This window comes from Spermophilus citellus, assembly GCF_964194105.1.
Source record: "Spermophilus citellus genome assembly, chromosome: 1".
Classification (NCBI taxonomy): Eukaryota; Metazoa; Chordata; class Mammalia; order Rodentia; family Sciuridae; genus Spermophilus; species Spermophilus citellus.
In genome coordinates this window covers 70,340,079-70,353,553 of record NC_138182.1, presented here as the reverse complement: position 1 = coordinate 70,353,553, position 13,475 = coordinate 70,340,079, and the positions used below count along the sequence as shown (strand labels likewise).

Below are 13,475 nucleotides of genomic sequence, written 5' to 3'. Positions count from 1 at the left end.
GTTGGGCGGGAGAGGGAAGGGGCCTGAGCGCGGTCCGCCGGATGGGAGTTGGGTCGCCCCCGGAGCGCGAGCCGGGGTGGAGCCAGCAGCCCCGCTCGGCGTCAGCGTTTAAGATGCAGATCGATTCCCTATTCTCCCCTCCCCCGCCCCAGCGAGGCTCCGCCGCTCCGCAGCCGCCCACGCCTCCTGCGCGCCGCGGCGCCCCAGCCGGAGGCTCTACTTAAGCGGCGCGCCGGCCGCGACCCGGCACTCGCCTGGAGCGCGCGGGCGAGGCGGGTGCTGCGCACCGGAGCTCACGGGGGCGCACAGCGGCGCGCTCGCACCGCGCTGCTCTTCCTAGTGGCTGCGGCCAGGGCGCTGGGCTGAGCAAGCGTCCCGGTTCCGTGGCTCTGAGAAAGGCGGCTGCGGCTCCTGAGCGCGGCCCCACTCTCGGTCACTGGTCCAGTCCGGCCACCTCTTTGCCATGGCTCTGGCGGACAGCACACGAGGATTACCCAACGGGGGCGGCGGCGGGGGCGGCAGCGGCTCCTCGTCGTCCTCTGCGGAGCCGCCGCTCTTCCCCGATATCGTGGAGCTGAACGTGGGGGGCCAGGTGTATGTGACCCGGCGCTGTACTGTGGTGTCGGTGCCAGACTCGCTGCTCTGGCGTATGTTCACGCAGCAGCAGCCGCAGGAGCTGGCCCGGGACAGCAAAGGCCGCTTCTTTCTGGACCGGGACGGCTTCCTCTTCCGCTACATCCTGGATTACCTTCGGGACTTGCAGCTTGTGCTGCCCGACTACTTCCCCGAGCGCAGCCGGCTTCAGCGCGAGGCCGAGTACTTCGAGCTGCCCGAGCTCGTGCGCCGCCTCGGGGCGCCCCAGCAGCCCGGCCCCGGGCCGCCGCCGCCGCACTCCCGGCGCGGGGTGCACAAGGAGGGCTCGCTGGGCGACGAGTTGCTGCCGCTGGGCTGCGGGGAGCCCGAGCAGCAGGAGGGCGCCTCGGCCGGGGCACCGTCGCCCACGCTGGAGCTGGCTAGCCGCAGCCCGTCCGGGGGTGCGGTGGGCCCGCTGCTCACTCCGTCCCAGTCGTTGGACGGCAGCCGGCGTTCGGGCTACATCACTATCGGCTACCGTGGCTCCTACACCATCGGGCGGGACGCACAAGCAGACGCCAAGTTCCGGCGGGTGGCGCGCATCACTGTGTGCGGCAAGACGTCGCTGGCCAAGGAGGTGTTCGGGGACACCCTGAACGAGAGCCGGGACCCCGACCGGCCCCCGGAGCGCTACACTTCACGCTATTACCTCAAGTTCAACTTCCTGGAGCAGGCCTTCGATAAGCTGTCCGAATCGGGCTTCCACATGGTGGCGTGCAGCTCCACAGGCACCTGCGCCTTTGCCAGCAGCACCGACCAGAGCGAGGACAAGATCTGGACCAGCTACACCGAGTACGTCTTCTGCAGGGAGTGAGCTCCCCAGACCCCTCGCGACTCCAGCACCCACTTTCCCTTCTCCACGCGGGGGAGATGATTATAGATCCTCCTGACACACGTCTTCTGTCCCCTGGTTCCTTCCGCCCCCTCCAGTAGCTCGGTCCCCATTTAAGAATCAGCAGCCACAAATCCTCTGGGCTTCTTCGTCTTCTTTGAACCTCTCTAACCAAGAGCGCTCAGATGTAGCCCCCACCCCATGTTTCCTCTACTCCGGGTCTCAAACTACCCTTCCCCCAGATTGTACTTCAATCTGGATCTAGTGGCACCGCGGCGGGGCCACAAAGTCACCGAGTACCTGGGAATGATTGAATTGTTCAAAACCTGATTGGACGGTGTTCAGAGTGTAGAAGATTCATTGGAATCTTCTCAAACTCTTTTGACTCACTCCGGGTTTAAGATATCAGAACTGTTGGGATACTGTTTTAAAAGGTCACTACAGTCTTTGGCCCTCTTAAAGGTAGAGTTTTAGAAGACTGAGTGGAAGACTGATAACTGAATTAAGACCCCGTGGAGGCAATTCGGTGACTGTAAACTTGAATAAGTTTTGAAAAGTTACAGGTAGAAGTAGAAGACTAGTGCTGGCACGGTGATGGACCAAATCTTTTAACACATTGTAGAAGATTTTAAGCCTGTAGCTTGAACTTGTAGAAAGTGATCCTCCTGCCTACGGGGGGCGCCCTTTCTCCTCTGCATGTTGCCAGAGCCCTTGTTCCATTGGCTGATTCGGCAGTTCTAGGCAAGAGGGAGAAAGGGCGCTGCCTCAGAAGAGGCAAGGCTGCCCAGGTCTCCAAGTGCAGCGGGAATCATCTGGCAGTGACAAATGGAGCTGGGCAGGAGTGCACGTCATGGGCAGTAGGACTGTACAATCATTAGATCTAAGATTTAGGGGGTGGGAAGGGAGGGAGGTAGGAAAGGAAGGGTGGAAAGGGAGGAGCATAACTCATTTATTATTTGGAAGTTGGAAGTTTGTGCCATCTGTTTGAGAATATACACACTTAAAAATATCAAACAATAAATGCAAACTTGCAAAGCAATTTATCAAGATTACTAACAGATCTACTCTTAACTAGTAGTTTATTGAACTGTTTTGAGTCCTAAACTTAAAGTTGCTAATAAGTATAGAACTTAACCAAAGAGTTACCCAGTAGGGTTTTAGTTTTTGAACTTTTATTTTCTTGTTGATTATAAATCTTGTCTTTAAAATCTATTGAGCAAAATAGGTTTGATTTTGGTTACTTTGACTTAAGATCTTTTATTAAAAATCCTCTTCTTTTCCAAGCCTAGCAAATATTTACTGCTGGGCATACCCGAAAAGCAGAAAAATGCCACTTCTTTCATGCAGTCTGTTTGAAGTTTAAGTGGAATCTTTTCAAGTAACAGAGCTGTGGAGAAGTATAAGCACTGAGGGCTGCCCATCTGTAGACAGCTGTGAAATGGGATATCTTAAATGAAGGCAGATAAGTACTTAAAAATGAGTTGAGCAATAACATGGTGTTTTAGGTAAATGCAACAGAAACAGGAGACCTGGTTGCCTTATGCCTTTACTCTCACATGAAATCAATTCCCAATGTGTATCCTGTGTGCACCCTAGGTGAAGGAAACAGATCCTCATCATGCTTCATGCTGTGAGGCATCCTTTGGATATTCTGTGATGATGGAGAAGTCTGTGTTTTGTTTGTTTCAGCATCTTTCTGTGAAATATGTTTTTAATAATTTTGTAAGAGTAGTTTTCAGTGATTAAATTAGTGTTATTTTTCCTTCTTTTAAAAAATGAATCTTGTACTGTCTTGCTATGTCCATGACCAATGTTATGTGTTCAAACAATTTTCTTATTAGACTCATATGTGATCCAATCTGTATATACCATATATAAACATTTTACATGAATCATTTAGTTTTTTAATTCATTTACTAATGCTATAAAATTTCCTATATTTACCCCCAGTAACTTGCATCAGATGGTGTATATACTATAGCAACATGTTTTGATGAGTTTCTTATATCCTTGTCTATGAGGAAATTGGGTCAGGAAAATAATACATAATTGTGAAACTGAGTTTGCTTTACTAGGACATTAGTTGTATACAAATCACATGTCAGTTAACTGTCTACCTAAAATCAAGGTACCAGCATTTTTAATCCATGAATTCTTTCATTTTAATTAGGAACAAGAAAGACTTATTTTCTTTTATTAGTTTAAAAAAATTTAGTTGTATATGCAAAGACTGTCATTTTAAGAGGAATAGAAGAAGAATCCAGGAACTTCTGTTTGCATATATGTTGAGTTTGTTCTCAGACTAGGTTATACATCAGAACTTGTCTTTGTTTCAAGCCTGAAATGATTTAGGACTGTCACTCACTGGCCACAAGTGATTGTCACAGAAATTTCTCCACTCCTATGTTATTCTGTTAGATTGCTCAACAAAAAAACACATGATTGAGAACATCTTTAGGACAGATCATAAACACTGACACAGATGGAAAGACTTGTCAATTCTGGTTTCCCTCATCAAATCTGCACAACTCCAAGAGTCATGAGAAACTACTGAAGTTTTGTCTCTGCCTTTAAAGTCTTAATGAATTTTATGTTCTAAAACTTTGAGCTGAACTATTCCACTCTCTTACACATAGGTATTTTTTCTTATTACCCACTTCCCTTTGCTGCCCTGTATCCCCTGCATTATGTTAAAGACTGGGAATTTAATGTTAGGGACAGTAAACCAACCTCTTTTTCTACTAATGACTGTGTCCTCTGAGGTTGACTTCATTCTATTGGGTAGATGGTATAACTGAGGTAAGATGAGTGGGCATGAGCACCTTTGGATCCCTTTCTCTCCATGTGCATTAGGCTATAGAAAGAGCTTTTAGGTCTATGAAGTGATCTGGAATGTTGGTCAACACTTATGAGCTTGTACAGGGTATTGAGGGTCCATCTGAATAAACCCTCCAAAGACATGATTTCAATAACCTGGGAATGTCATAAACTATTCAGAGAGTGAAGACTGCATTAATCTGACTCAGAGAGGCATGCATTTTCATATGTTGCTCTGTTACTGCTTGGTGTTCATAAATATAACTGAAATAACATTTTTGCACCAAGTGTTTGACATATCTGTTTTTTATATACATTTTTTAAAAGAGGAATTGATGACAATGGGGATTAAAAAACAGGTACCAGGTTCCTTGTTTTTGCACCAACTGTTTGACCTATCTGTTTTTTATATACATGTAGACTATGAGCCATATTCATTCTAACATCATTTTTCAAAGGATATGTTGTGGGAAATATTCCTTGAAGGTGTGAGACTTAAATTTTTTCCACTTCAATACTATTTTTATTCTTGTGTTTCTTATTTGGTTTTTTGGGCTGATAGCAAAGTGGTAATTTATAATACTAGTCAAAATTGTCTTCTCTTTCAAACCAGACCCCTATATACATATAGGGTCTGCTGCTTCTCTGAGGAAACGCATAGTGTGCAAATACTCAGACCTATGGGCAACCACAGTGCCCATGACGTACTCTAATTTTTATTGGAATTTTCCATGGAATGTTGTTATTACATTAAAGCCATGTAAGGTGAAGCTTTGATAATTTTTTTACTCTCCAATTATGGTAAATTCCCATTTAATATTCAAATTGTTTTTATACTCCTATATGAAAAAGGGTGAATTACAAAGCAGACATTTAGAAATGTATTGACTGGAGGGGTTGAATTCCTTAAGAATTTCTTTTTATAGTCTAATCACATACTTGACACAATTGACTTAAGTTTTTGAAATACTAAATAATCTTTTTATTGTAAATCTAGCAGAGACAATACTTTAGAATTTTCCCAGTGTTTTTCCTTACTGTAAATCATTTAAAACCTCAATCTTTTTTAGATGATGCAAGTCTGTCTCTTGAGAAATGAATAATATATAGTATTCTTATTTCCAATATCTGTAGTACCTGAAATAGGTTTTCTTATAGCCTGCAACAAGTTATGTTGAAGTTAACTTTTCTTTGTCAAGTTTTTGACAATAAAAATCTAAATGTATTAATACTTGAGGATTTAGATTCTCTGCTGGGGCCCTTAAAACTTAGATAAAATTCAAACAAACTCTCTACATTCTACATTGGTGTATAATCTCGTGTGGTAGAAAGATGGACTATTTGAAGAATTCTTGTCACTTACATGCTTTGTGATTTTTTTCCATGACAGTTTTTTTTTATTCTAAATGTGTTTTAAATATATGGACATTAATTGTAATGTAAACTATTACACAACTGTCTTTGTGACTTTATAGGCAGATAAATTTTGCTCTTATTGAATACAAATGAGGAAAATCCATTTATTACCTCCATTAGTAATCATTTAATGACAAAAGGTTTAAGCATTCATTATGGGGGTAAATTTCAAAAATGTAAACTATATGTTGTTGACATTTTTCTGGGCATCTGAAAAAGCTCATTTGTCAAACAATGGAAGACCCTCACAGAGCTATCCAGCATTCCAAAACTGTTAAAAATATTATATGCTAAGTGGTATATATCATTTGAACTATTGTCTCAGAATATAAGGGAAGAAGAAAAAATATAAGATTATCAGACTTTTCTAATGAAACATAAAGCCAAGAAAAAAAATATCTGTATTAAAACAACAACAACAAAAACACACACTAATGAAGTCTTTTCAGAGATGCCCAAACTTGGAGAATTTCTTCCACCATCTAAATATGGTAGAGGTTTTTGTTTTCCCTGTTCACAACCAGTTGTATAACAGAAATACTCAACACTGTTTTCCTCCCTGTGTGTGAAGTAATGAATCATTGATTATTAAACTCATCATGTATTCTATTAAACACTAAAGAATAAAACATTCACTCCTTTATTCCTCTTGGCTCCTTGGTATGGATTGGCTCAAACACTGGTCTAATTTCATTTAAAGGGTTCTCTAAACACTGGGAATGCTTTCCCAATTGTTGTGGGACTCATAATGAGCATTATGCCCTTAGATCTCCTCACCAAATAATTGGCCACCTGGGCCAGGCATGAACAGATTCTTTCCCTGCAGTTTATAGTCAAGAATGCATAGGCAATTGGCTCAATGTGGAAGAAAAGTCCTTCACAAATCTTAGTCTCTGACCTCGGTCTTTGCAGTGTGTGCCATCCTGCTTATGGGGAAGGTAAGTAGAAATGACCTCGTAAGTATGTAGGGACAAGAAATAGAAGCTGTCAGATACACCTTTGTTAAAATGCAGTCATAAAGATAAAGTTATAATGAATGTAGAGAAAGAGGATCTGTGGTTTTTTTATATAGGGACTCTTTTTTGCATCATCTTCAGTCTTTGGAGTTCCTCCTCTCTAAAAACAGTGAAGAGATATTCAGATTAGGAGATCACAGAAACCAGAGTCTGCTGGGTCATGAGTACAGGAAGCAGCGAGTTGGGTGGTGGACTGAGCAAGGCTTCGCCTTTCCTCTTTGTACTTCCTCCACATAGCTTTTGTTTTGTGTATAGAACACATGCTATTTTTGTATATGTGTGGTGCTGGGGATGGAATCCGGGGCCTTGTGTATGCTAGTCAAGTGCTCCACCACTGAGCTATATCCCCAACCCTATGATTTGTTTTTTTGAAAATTTAATATGCATGGTGAAAAATTAAGCGATACAAGAATGTATCTAATAAATAGCAAATCTCCCTCTTGTAACCCCTGGCCTTCCCCAGAGACTACCACTCCTCTATCTTCACCGAGACCTTCTATACATATATAATCATACACCCCCCTTTTCTATTCAGTAGGAATTATACCTGTTCCATACTTTGCCCTCTTGTTTTAACCACATATCCAAGAGCTCTTGCAATGCATGAACATGTAGCAATGATCTACTTTTATTCAATAACTACATGCTATCCTGCATGCTATGCCATTGTCTTGATGTGCTGTCATTTACTTTTCCAGGGCTTTATTGATAAGCATTTAAATCTACAGGGTTTTTTTTTTCTCTATTCCCAAGAATGCTGTATTGAATGTATTTTCATGTGTATGCAAATATATCTCTATCTAGTTTTTCTGTAGGAAAAGATGTCAAGAAAGAAAAGAACTGAAGGTAACTTTTCCTTCTTCAGGGACTGCAGAAATACTATCCCTGACTTATGATTGTTCAACTTAAAAATTTTCAACTTCATGATGATGCAAAAGCCATACGCATTCAGCAGAAACCATACTTTTTTGAATTTTGATCTTTTCCTGGGTTCCCACAACCCTCTCTTGTAATGCTGGGCAGTGGTGTCTGGTCATATCTCTTAGTTAGCTATACATTTGTGAGGCGAACAATCCTGATGATCCTTTACAGTAGACTGTGTGGCTAAGCCATGACATTAGGTTAGGTTAAAGGTATTCAATGCATTTCCAACTTATCATATTTTCAACAAATGATGGTTTTTTAGGACACTACCCCATCATAAGTGGGGAATATTCATAATAGTATTCGGTAGAAGCCTTCCAGAAATGAGGCTGGTGGTGGTATGAATGAAATCTATAGTCACTAGGCATACAAGTGTGAATTTTTATGTAGCTTTTATATTGGGGACAAGTTCCCTTCTTATTATTTCTAATTTCCTTCCATTTTTATTTTGGATTTTTTCATGAACCATGACCTACACTTGGTTTTGGGGAAGATAAGTAAAGGAACCATAACATTATCCCATACTTAAGGAGACATCTTAGGGGAGTCAGGAAAAGATGGGGAACCATAAGATAAGTATAGGCCATCTGAATATCAGTTTTGCTATTTGACCTGGGAAATTGGTTATTATTATTTTTGTGGGGGGGGTATCGAGAATTGAACTCAGGGGCACTAAGTCACATTCCCAGCCCTATTTTGTATTTTATTTAGAGACAGGGTCTCACTGAGTTGCTTAGTGCCTCACGGTTGCTGAGGCTGGCTTTGAACTTGCGATCCTCCAGTCTTAGCCTCCTGAGCCACTGGGATTAAAGATGTCCACCAATGCACCTGGATGGAATTGGTTATTTATTTATTTATTAGACATTTAATTTTTAGTTGTAGGTGGACACAATACCTTTATTTTTATGTGGTGCTGAGGATCAAACCCAGTGCCTCACACATGCTAGGTGAGCACTTTTCCTCTGAGCCCCAGCCCCCGCCCTGGATTTGGTTATTTAACAGGTAAGTGATTTATAAAAATCTTTTTAAGTTTATGGAAAGAGTAATACATTTACACAAATTAAAAAGATAAGAGCTTAAACAATAAAAAATATTCTTAACTTGTGGAACTCAGGGATGAGTTCACCCTCTCCTGTCATTAAGAACTTGGTGGTGGAGGTATTCACTGGGCCACTGGGCTTTTTTTTTTTTTTTTTAATATAAATAGTTTAAGGGATATGTTAGCCTCTTAAAATTTCTACTTTACTCTGTTCAGTTAAAAAGTTTCAGAGTACTTGCCTCTTGGGTCCACCAAACACTTTTCTTTCTATTCATAGATGTCCTTTGAGTAGACATGGGGCTAAGTAACAAGAAGCTCATGAAGATGGCTCTAGGTCAGTAACCCAAAGTGATGCTGCAAGTTTTCCCCTGTGTAGCTACTGAGCATTCATTCATTAACTCAGTCATTTGAGTACCTTGACACTTGAGGTCAAACTGTGCCAGTATGACAGGGACACAGAAATGAGGAAAGTTTGGGGGATTAGGAAGGGAGTTGAATGATGATAAAAGAATTGGGAAATGCAGTGCTAAGGTAGCTAGAGCAACTGTAGGAATCAGAAAGGGAGGTATGGAGGGAAAAAAGTCCTGTCTTAGGTTTGCTGGAGGAAATGACAGAACATAATGGTAAAGGTGGAGAGAAAGGGGAGCAAAGAGGAAGGGGAGGAGCCTTGTAAGTTCCTTGGCCTATTGGAAAAGATGAAGAACACTAGCTCTAGGAAACACTCATGATTCAAAGGAAAAAAAAGAAAAAGCCCACCTTCTATTTTCACCAGAAACAAAACCGTAAGAAAACTCAAAACAAAAATAAGCCCAACAATACAAAAACAAACCAAAAAGCTAACCAACCGAGCAAACATTGTTGGAGAGGCAAGAGCCAAGTCAGGGTAAGTTTCATATACTCTAGTAAAATATTTGGATTTTGCTTCTTAAGGTTTACAGAATAGTTTTAAGCGGTGTCAGAGAATTCCAGTTTGCAAAGACCCTGTGAGGCCTCTGTGGAGGTGGAGGTTGGGTTTGAAAGGCAAAGCCAGGGGTTAGTGGCCAGTTAGGAAGCTGTTTATGGAGTAAGAGGGCCACATGAAACTACACATAGATAACCTGCCTATAGCGTGTGTGTGTGTGTGTGTGTGTGTGTGTGTGTGTGTGTCGGGAGAGGGGGTGGGGAGCTGCTTACCTTCCTTCCCCCTTAGAACCTCTTAGGCTCTGAAATTTTATATAAATGAGATTTGTTCACAATAATGTTGGAAATACCTTCTTAGAACCAATAGGTCTCATCATCAAAGAGAACTCAAGTCTTTAGAGAGATGTAATCAAGTATTTATTTGTTCAGTAAGCACTTTATTGAGCACCTATTATTATGCTAAAAGAATCCTGAAATATCAACTCATTCTTTCAGCTTCAACAACCATTAAGTGAGCCTCTAATCTTTTGAGACCTAGTCCTCTCCTTTCAAGTACGCTCCTTTACTTTCACTAACAGACAGCAAAATGGTCAATTGACCAATTAATGAACCTTTACTTCTACAGTTGTCAGAAATTACAGAAAATTTAACATCTTTGGACTTCATATATTCTGGGGTTTTATGAACAATACTACCTAATACCCCACAATTTTTTTTTTGTTGTTGTTCTGGGGATTGAATTCAAGGATGCTTAACCACTGAGCCACATCCCCAGCCCATTTTATTTTGAAACAGGATCTCATTAAATTGCTTAGGGCTCACTAAGTTGCTGAGGTTGGCTTTGAACTTGTGATCCTCCTGTCTTAGCTCGCAAGTTGCTAGAATCACAGCTGTACACCACTATGCCTGGCAGTCCCCCATAATTCTTGAAATACATTTAATTCCTACTAAGAATGACTTTTCCCTCTTGTTTTTTAAAAATGGAAAAGAAGCACAGTAATGGTAGAGTCCAAAATCCGTTCATTGAAGTTGTCTTTTGTTATAGTAACTAACAACATTTTCTGGGTTATTTACCATTTATTTAATTCTCTTTCTCCGTTTTATTTTCTGGTTGCATGAGGAGTGAATAAAATCCAAGATTAAGCAAACTCTAATTTCTTTTTATTATTATTTTTGTTTTAAAATTTTTAATTTGTTGTTCTTAGTTATACATGACAGTAGAATGTATTTTGACATATTATACATACATGGAGTATAACTTCCCATTCTTGTGGTTGTATGTGATGTAGAGTTATGCTGGTCATGTATTCATGCATGAGCAAAAGGAATTATGTCCAATTCATTCTAATTTCTTTATAGAGAAAGAAAAGACAAATGGAAATATTTTCTTGCTCTTTCTTCTTTGGAAAGCACTGCATAAAAATTACACAGTTTTGAGTTAGAAACAAAAGTACAAGTTTAGGCTACTTGGTTATTTGAGTTGCTTCTTTCTCCTTGATGGCAGGCTGTAATTTTTTCTCAGCCCTGACATCTGTTTGCACATTCATAGAATGGGAAAAAGTACTTATTTCTTTATTTTGCTCCAGGGCAAACACACAATGCATAGTACATAATAGACCATCAATAAAATTTGTTGAATAAGCAAATGAATATTTATGTTAATTCACTCCTTTTTATGTATCAGGGAGAGAAGAACTAACTTAAAATTTGCCAATCTTTAACTTAAAGAAAAACACTATCAAAACTCAATAATCCTTGTTTATACTTATATATGTATATCTCTATTTGGGAAATTATAACTATAGTTTCATATATATATATATATATATATATATATATATATATATATATAAATGATTATGCTTCCATCTGACTGGAAAGTCACAGAGATTAGGATGAGATCTAACTGACTAACTGATTTGGGCATTTTTTTTTTTTCTGAATAGTTATTATGTTGGCAGCTGCTCCAAAGCCCTTGTGAATTTCTGGCTAAAGGAGAAAATGCTTGACAATGTTTCCATTTTATGATAGAAGTCAAGTTCACTGACAGCCATATCAGAGGCTTTCCTCTGGGGCTGTTATTTGGTGGAGTTTTGAAAATCTTAACTGGAAAGTTTCAATACGTGGCTCTTAAGAGTTGTAGGAAAGAAATTTGACCTCCTTGAAATGCTGGAGTATACTGTTCCAAATGTTCTGCTGGTGAAAGTTGTGGGTTTTAAAAATGTCGGTTGCAAGGACTTTTAGAAAACAAATGATCTGTGCCACGATGCTCTGACCTTGAAATACTGAATGTTTCTTCTTCCCTCTGTTCAGAACCACGTGAGTCCAAAGTATAAGTTCTTTCCGTGAGCTGATGTCAGAATCAGAGATGTTGATGTTTTGGCTTTTGTTTGGGGAGTGTAATTTTTTTAAAACATGAGCAAAACTAAAAACAAAACCGACAGTGGAATTTCATTATATGATTTTCTCCTCTGAAATGTGTAGTCTTCTTTCTGTGTCTTAGAAAAATCTCAAAAGAGTTTTATCTTATTATCATCATCCCATGGTTTAATTCTAGGGTGGAGTCAATTTGGGCATACGTAAGGCAAATCAATACTTTGTTTTAGTTTCTGAATCTAACCGTCAAAAAGACCTTTTGTTGGGTTTGAATCCTTGGAGATTGTCTTGAACCCCACTTTTGTAATGGACATAGGTACAGTTGATTAATCTACCAATGACTTGTCAGTTAGAAAGAGATACAAGTGGAGATAGAATGAATGTTTATGTTCCTATACCTCAAATTCATATATTGAAGCCCTAACCCCCAGTGTAACTATAATTGGAGGACCTATAAAGAATTAAGGTTAAGCTGGGCATGGTGGTGCATACTTGTAATCCCAGTGACTTGGGAAGCTGAGGCAGGAGGATGGCAAGTTCAAAGGCAGCCTTGGCAACTTAGTGAGGCCTTAAGCAACTTAGTGAGATGCTGTCTCAAACTAAAAATATAAAGGCCTGGGGATGTGGCTCAGTGATTAAGTGACCCTGGCTTCAATCCCTGGTACCAAAAAAAGAATTAAAGTTAAATTGGGGTCATACTGATGGGACCCTCATCTGATACGATTAGTGCTCTTATAAAAAAGAGTGAGAGATCAGAGTTTTCTGGAGCTTACAAGGAAGAGTTCATGTGAGCACACAGAGAGGTGGTGGCCACTACAAGCCAACAGGAGGGCCCCAAGTGAAACTCATCATGCTGATACCTGGATCTTGTCTTCCCAGCCTGCAGACTATGAGAAGTAATTTCTGTTGTGTAAGTCCCACAGCCTATGATATTTTGTTATTGTAGCCCAAGCAGAGAAATATTATTAACTTTCACTGAACTACAGAAAATTACCTGGGAATGATCATTAGCCAAGAAAGAGCAAACAGGGAGTTAGTTACCATCTTTTAAAGAAGGCTGAAAGTAAAATTGCCACACATTTTAATGAGGAACTATGGGGAACCCCACTCCTTTAAATGAGATATGTATTACCACATAGGAAAGTTTTAAAACCAGGACTCAGAAGTCTCTGGTGTTATTGTAAGGATTTTTGTGAAGGAAATTGGTCTCAGAGATGTGTTTAGTTATTGTCACCACTATTTGCTTCAGTCCTTTTCTCACAGAAATTAGATAAAGTTTGAGGTTCTAGTATAGGAAAAGAAATGTAAAAATGTTTCCCCCATTCCAAAGCTTGGAATTTTGTGATGATTTGGTAAATATCTGCTTATTTATTTTGAAATTCAAAGAATTTTTTTTTATAATTTAATACCATAGGTATACCTATGAAGATTCCATAGTCCTTATAGCCATGGACTACAGGGGTGGCCGCCAGTGCCTCATTAGGGGGTTCTTCTCCCTGCCAAGGAGGGTGTAAGCCACCTG

General features: G+C 40.5%; 1 protein-coding gene across 1 annotated transcript; it reads left to right on the top strand.

Annotated features, from left to right (window-relative positions):
* The first annotated feature begins 236 nt into the window (after positions 1-236).
* KCTD12 (potassium channel tetramerization domain containing 12) lies at positions 237-6,341 on the top strand. The gene has a single exon (XM_081284946.1). The coding sequence runs from the start codon at positions 464-466 to the stop codon at positions 1,445-1,447; it is 984 nt and encodes a 327-aa protein (XP_081141072.1). The 5' UTR covers positions 237-463; the 3' UTR covers positions 1,448-6,341.
* Positions 6,342-13,475: the final 7,134 nt, after the last annotated feature.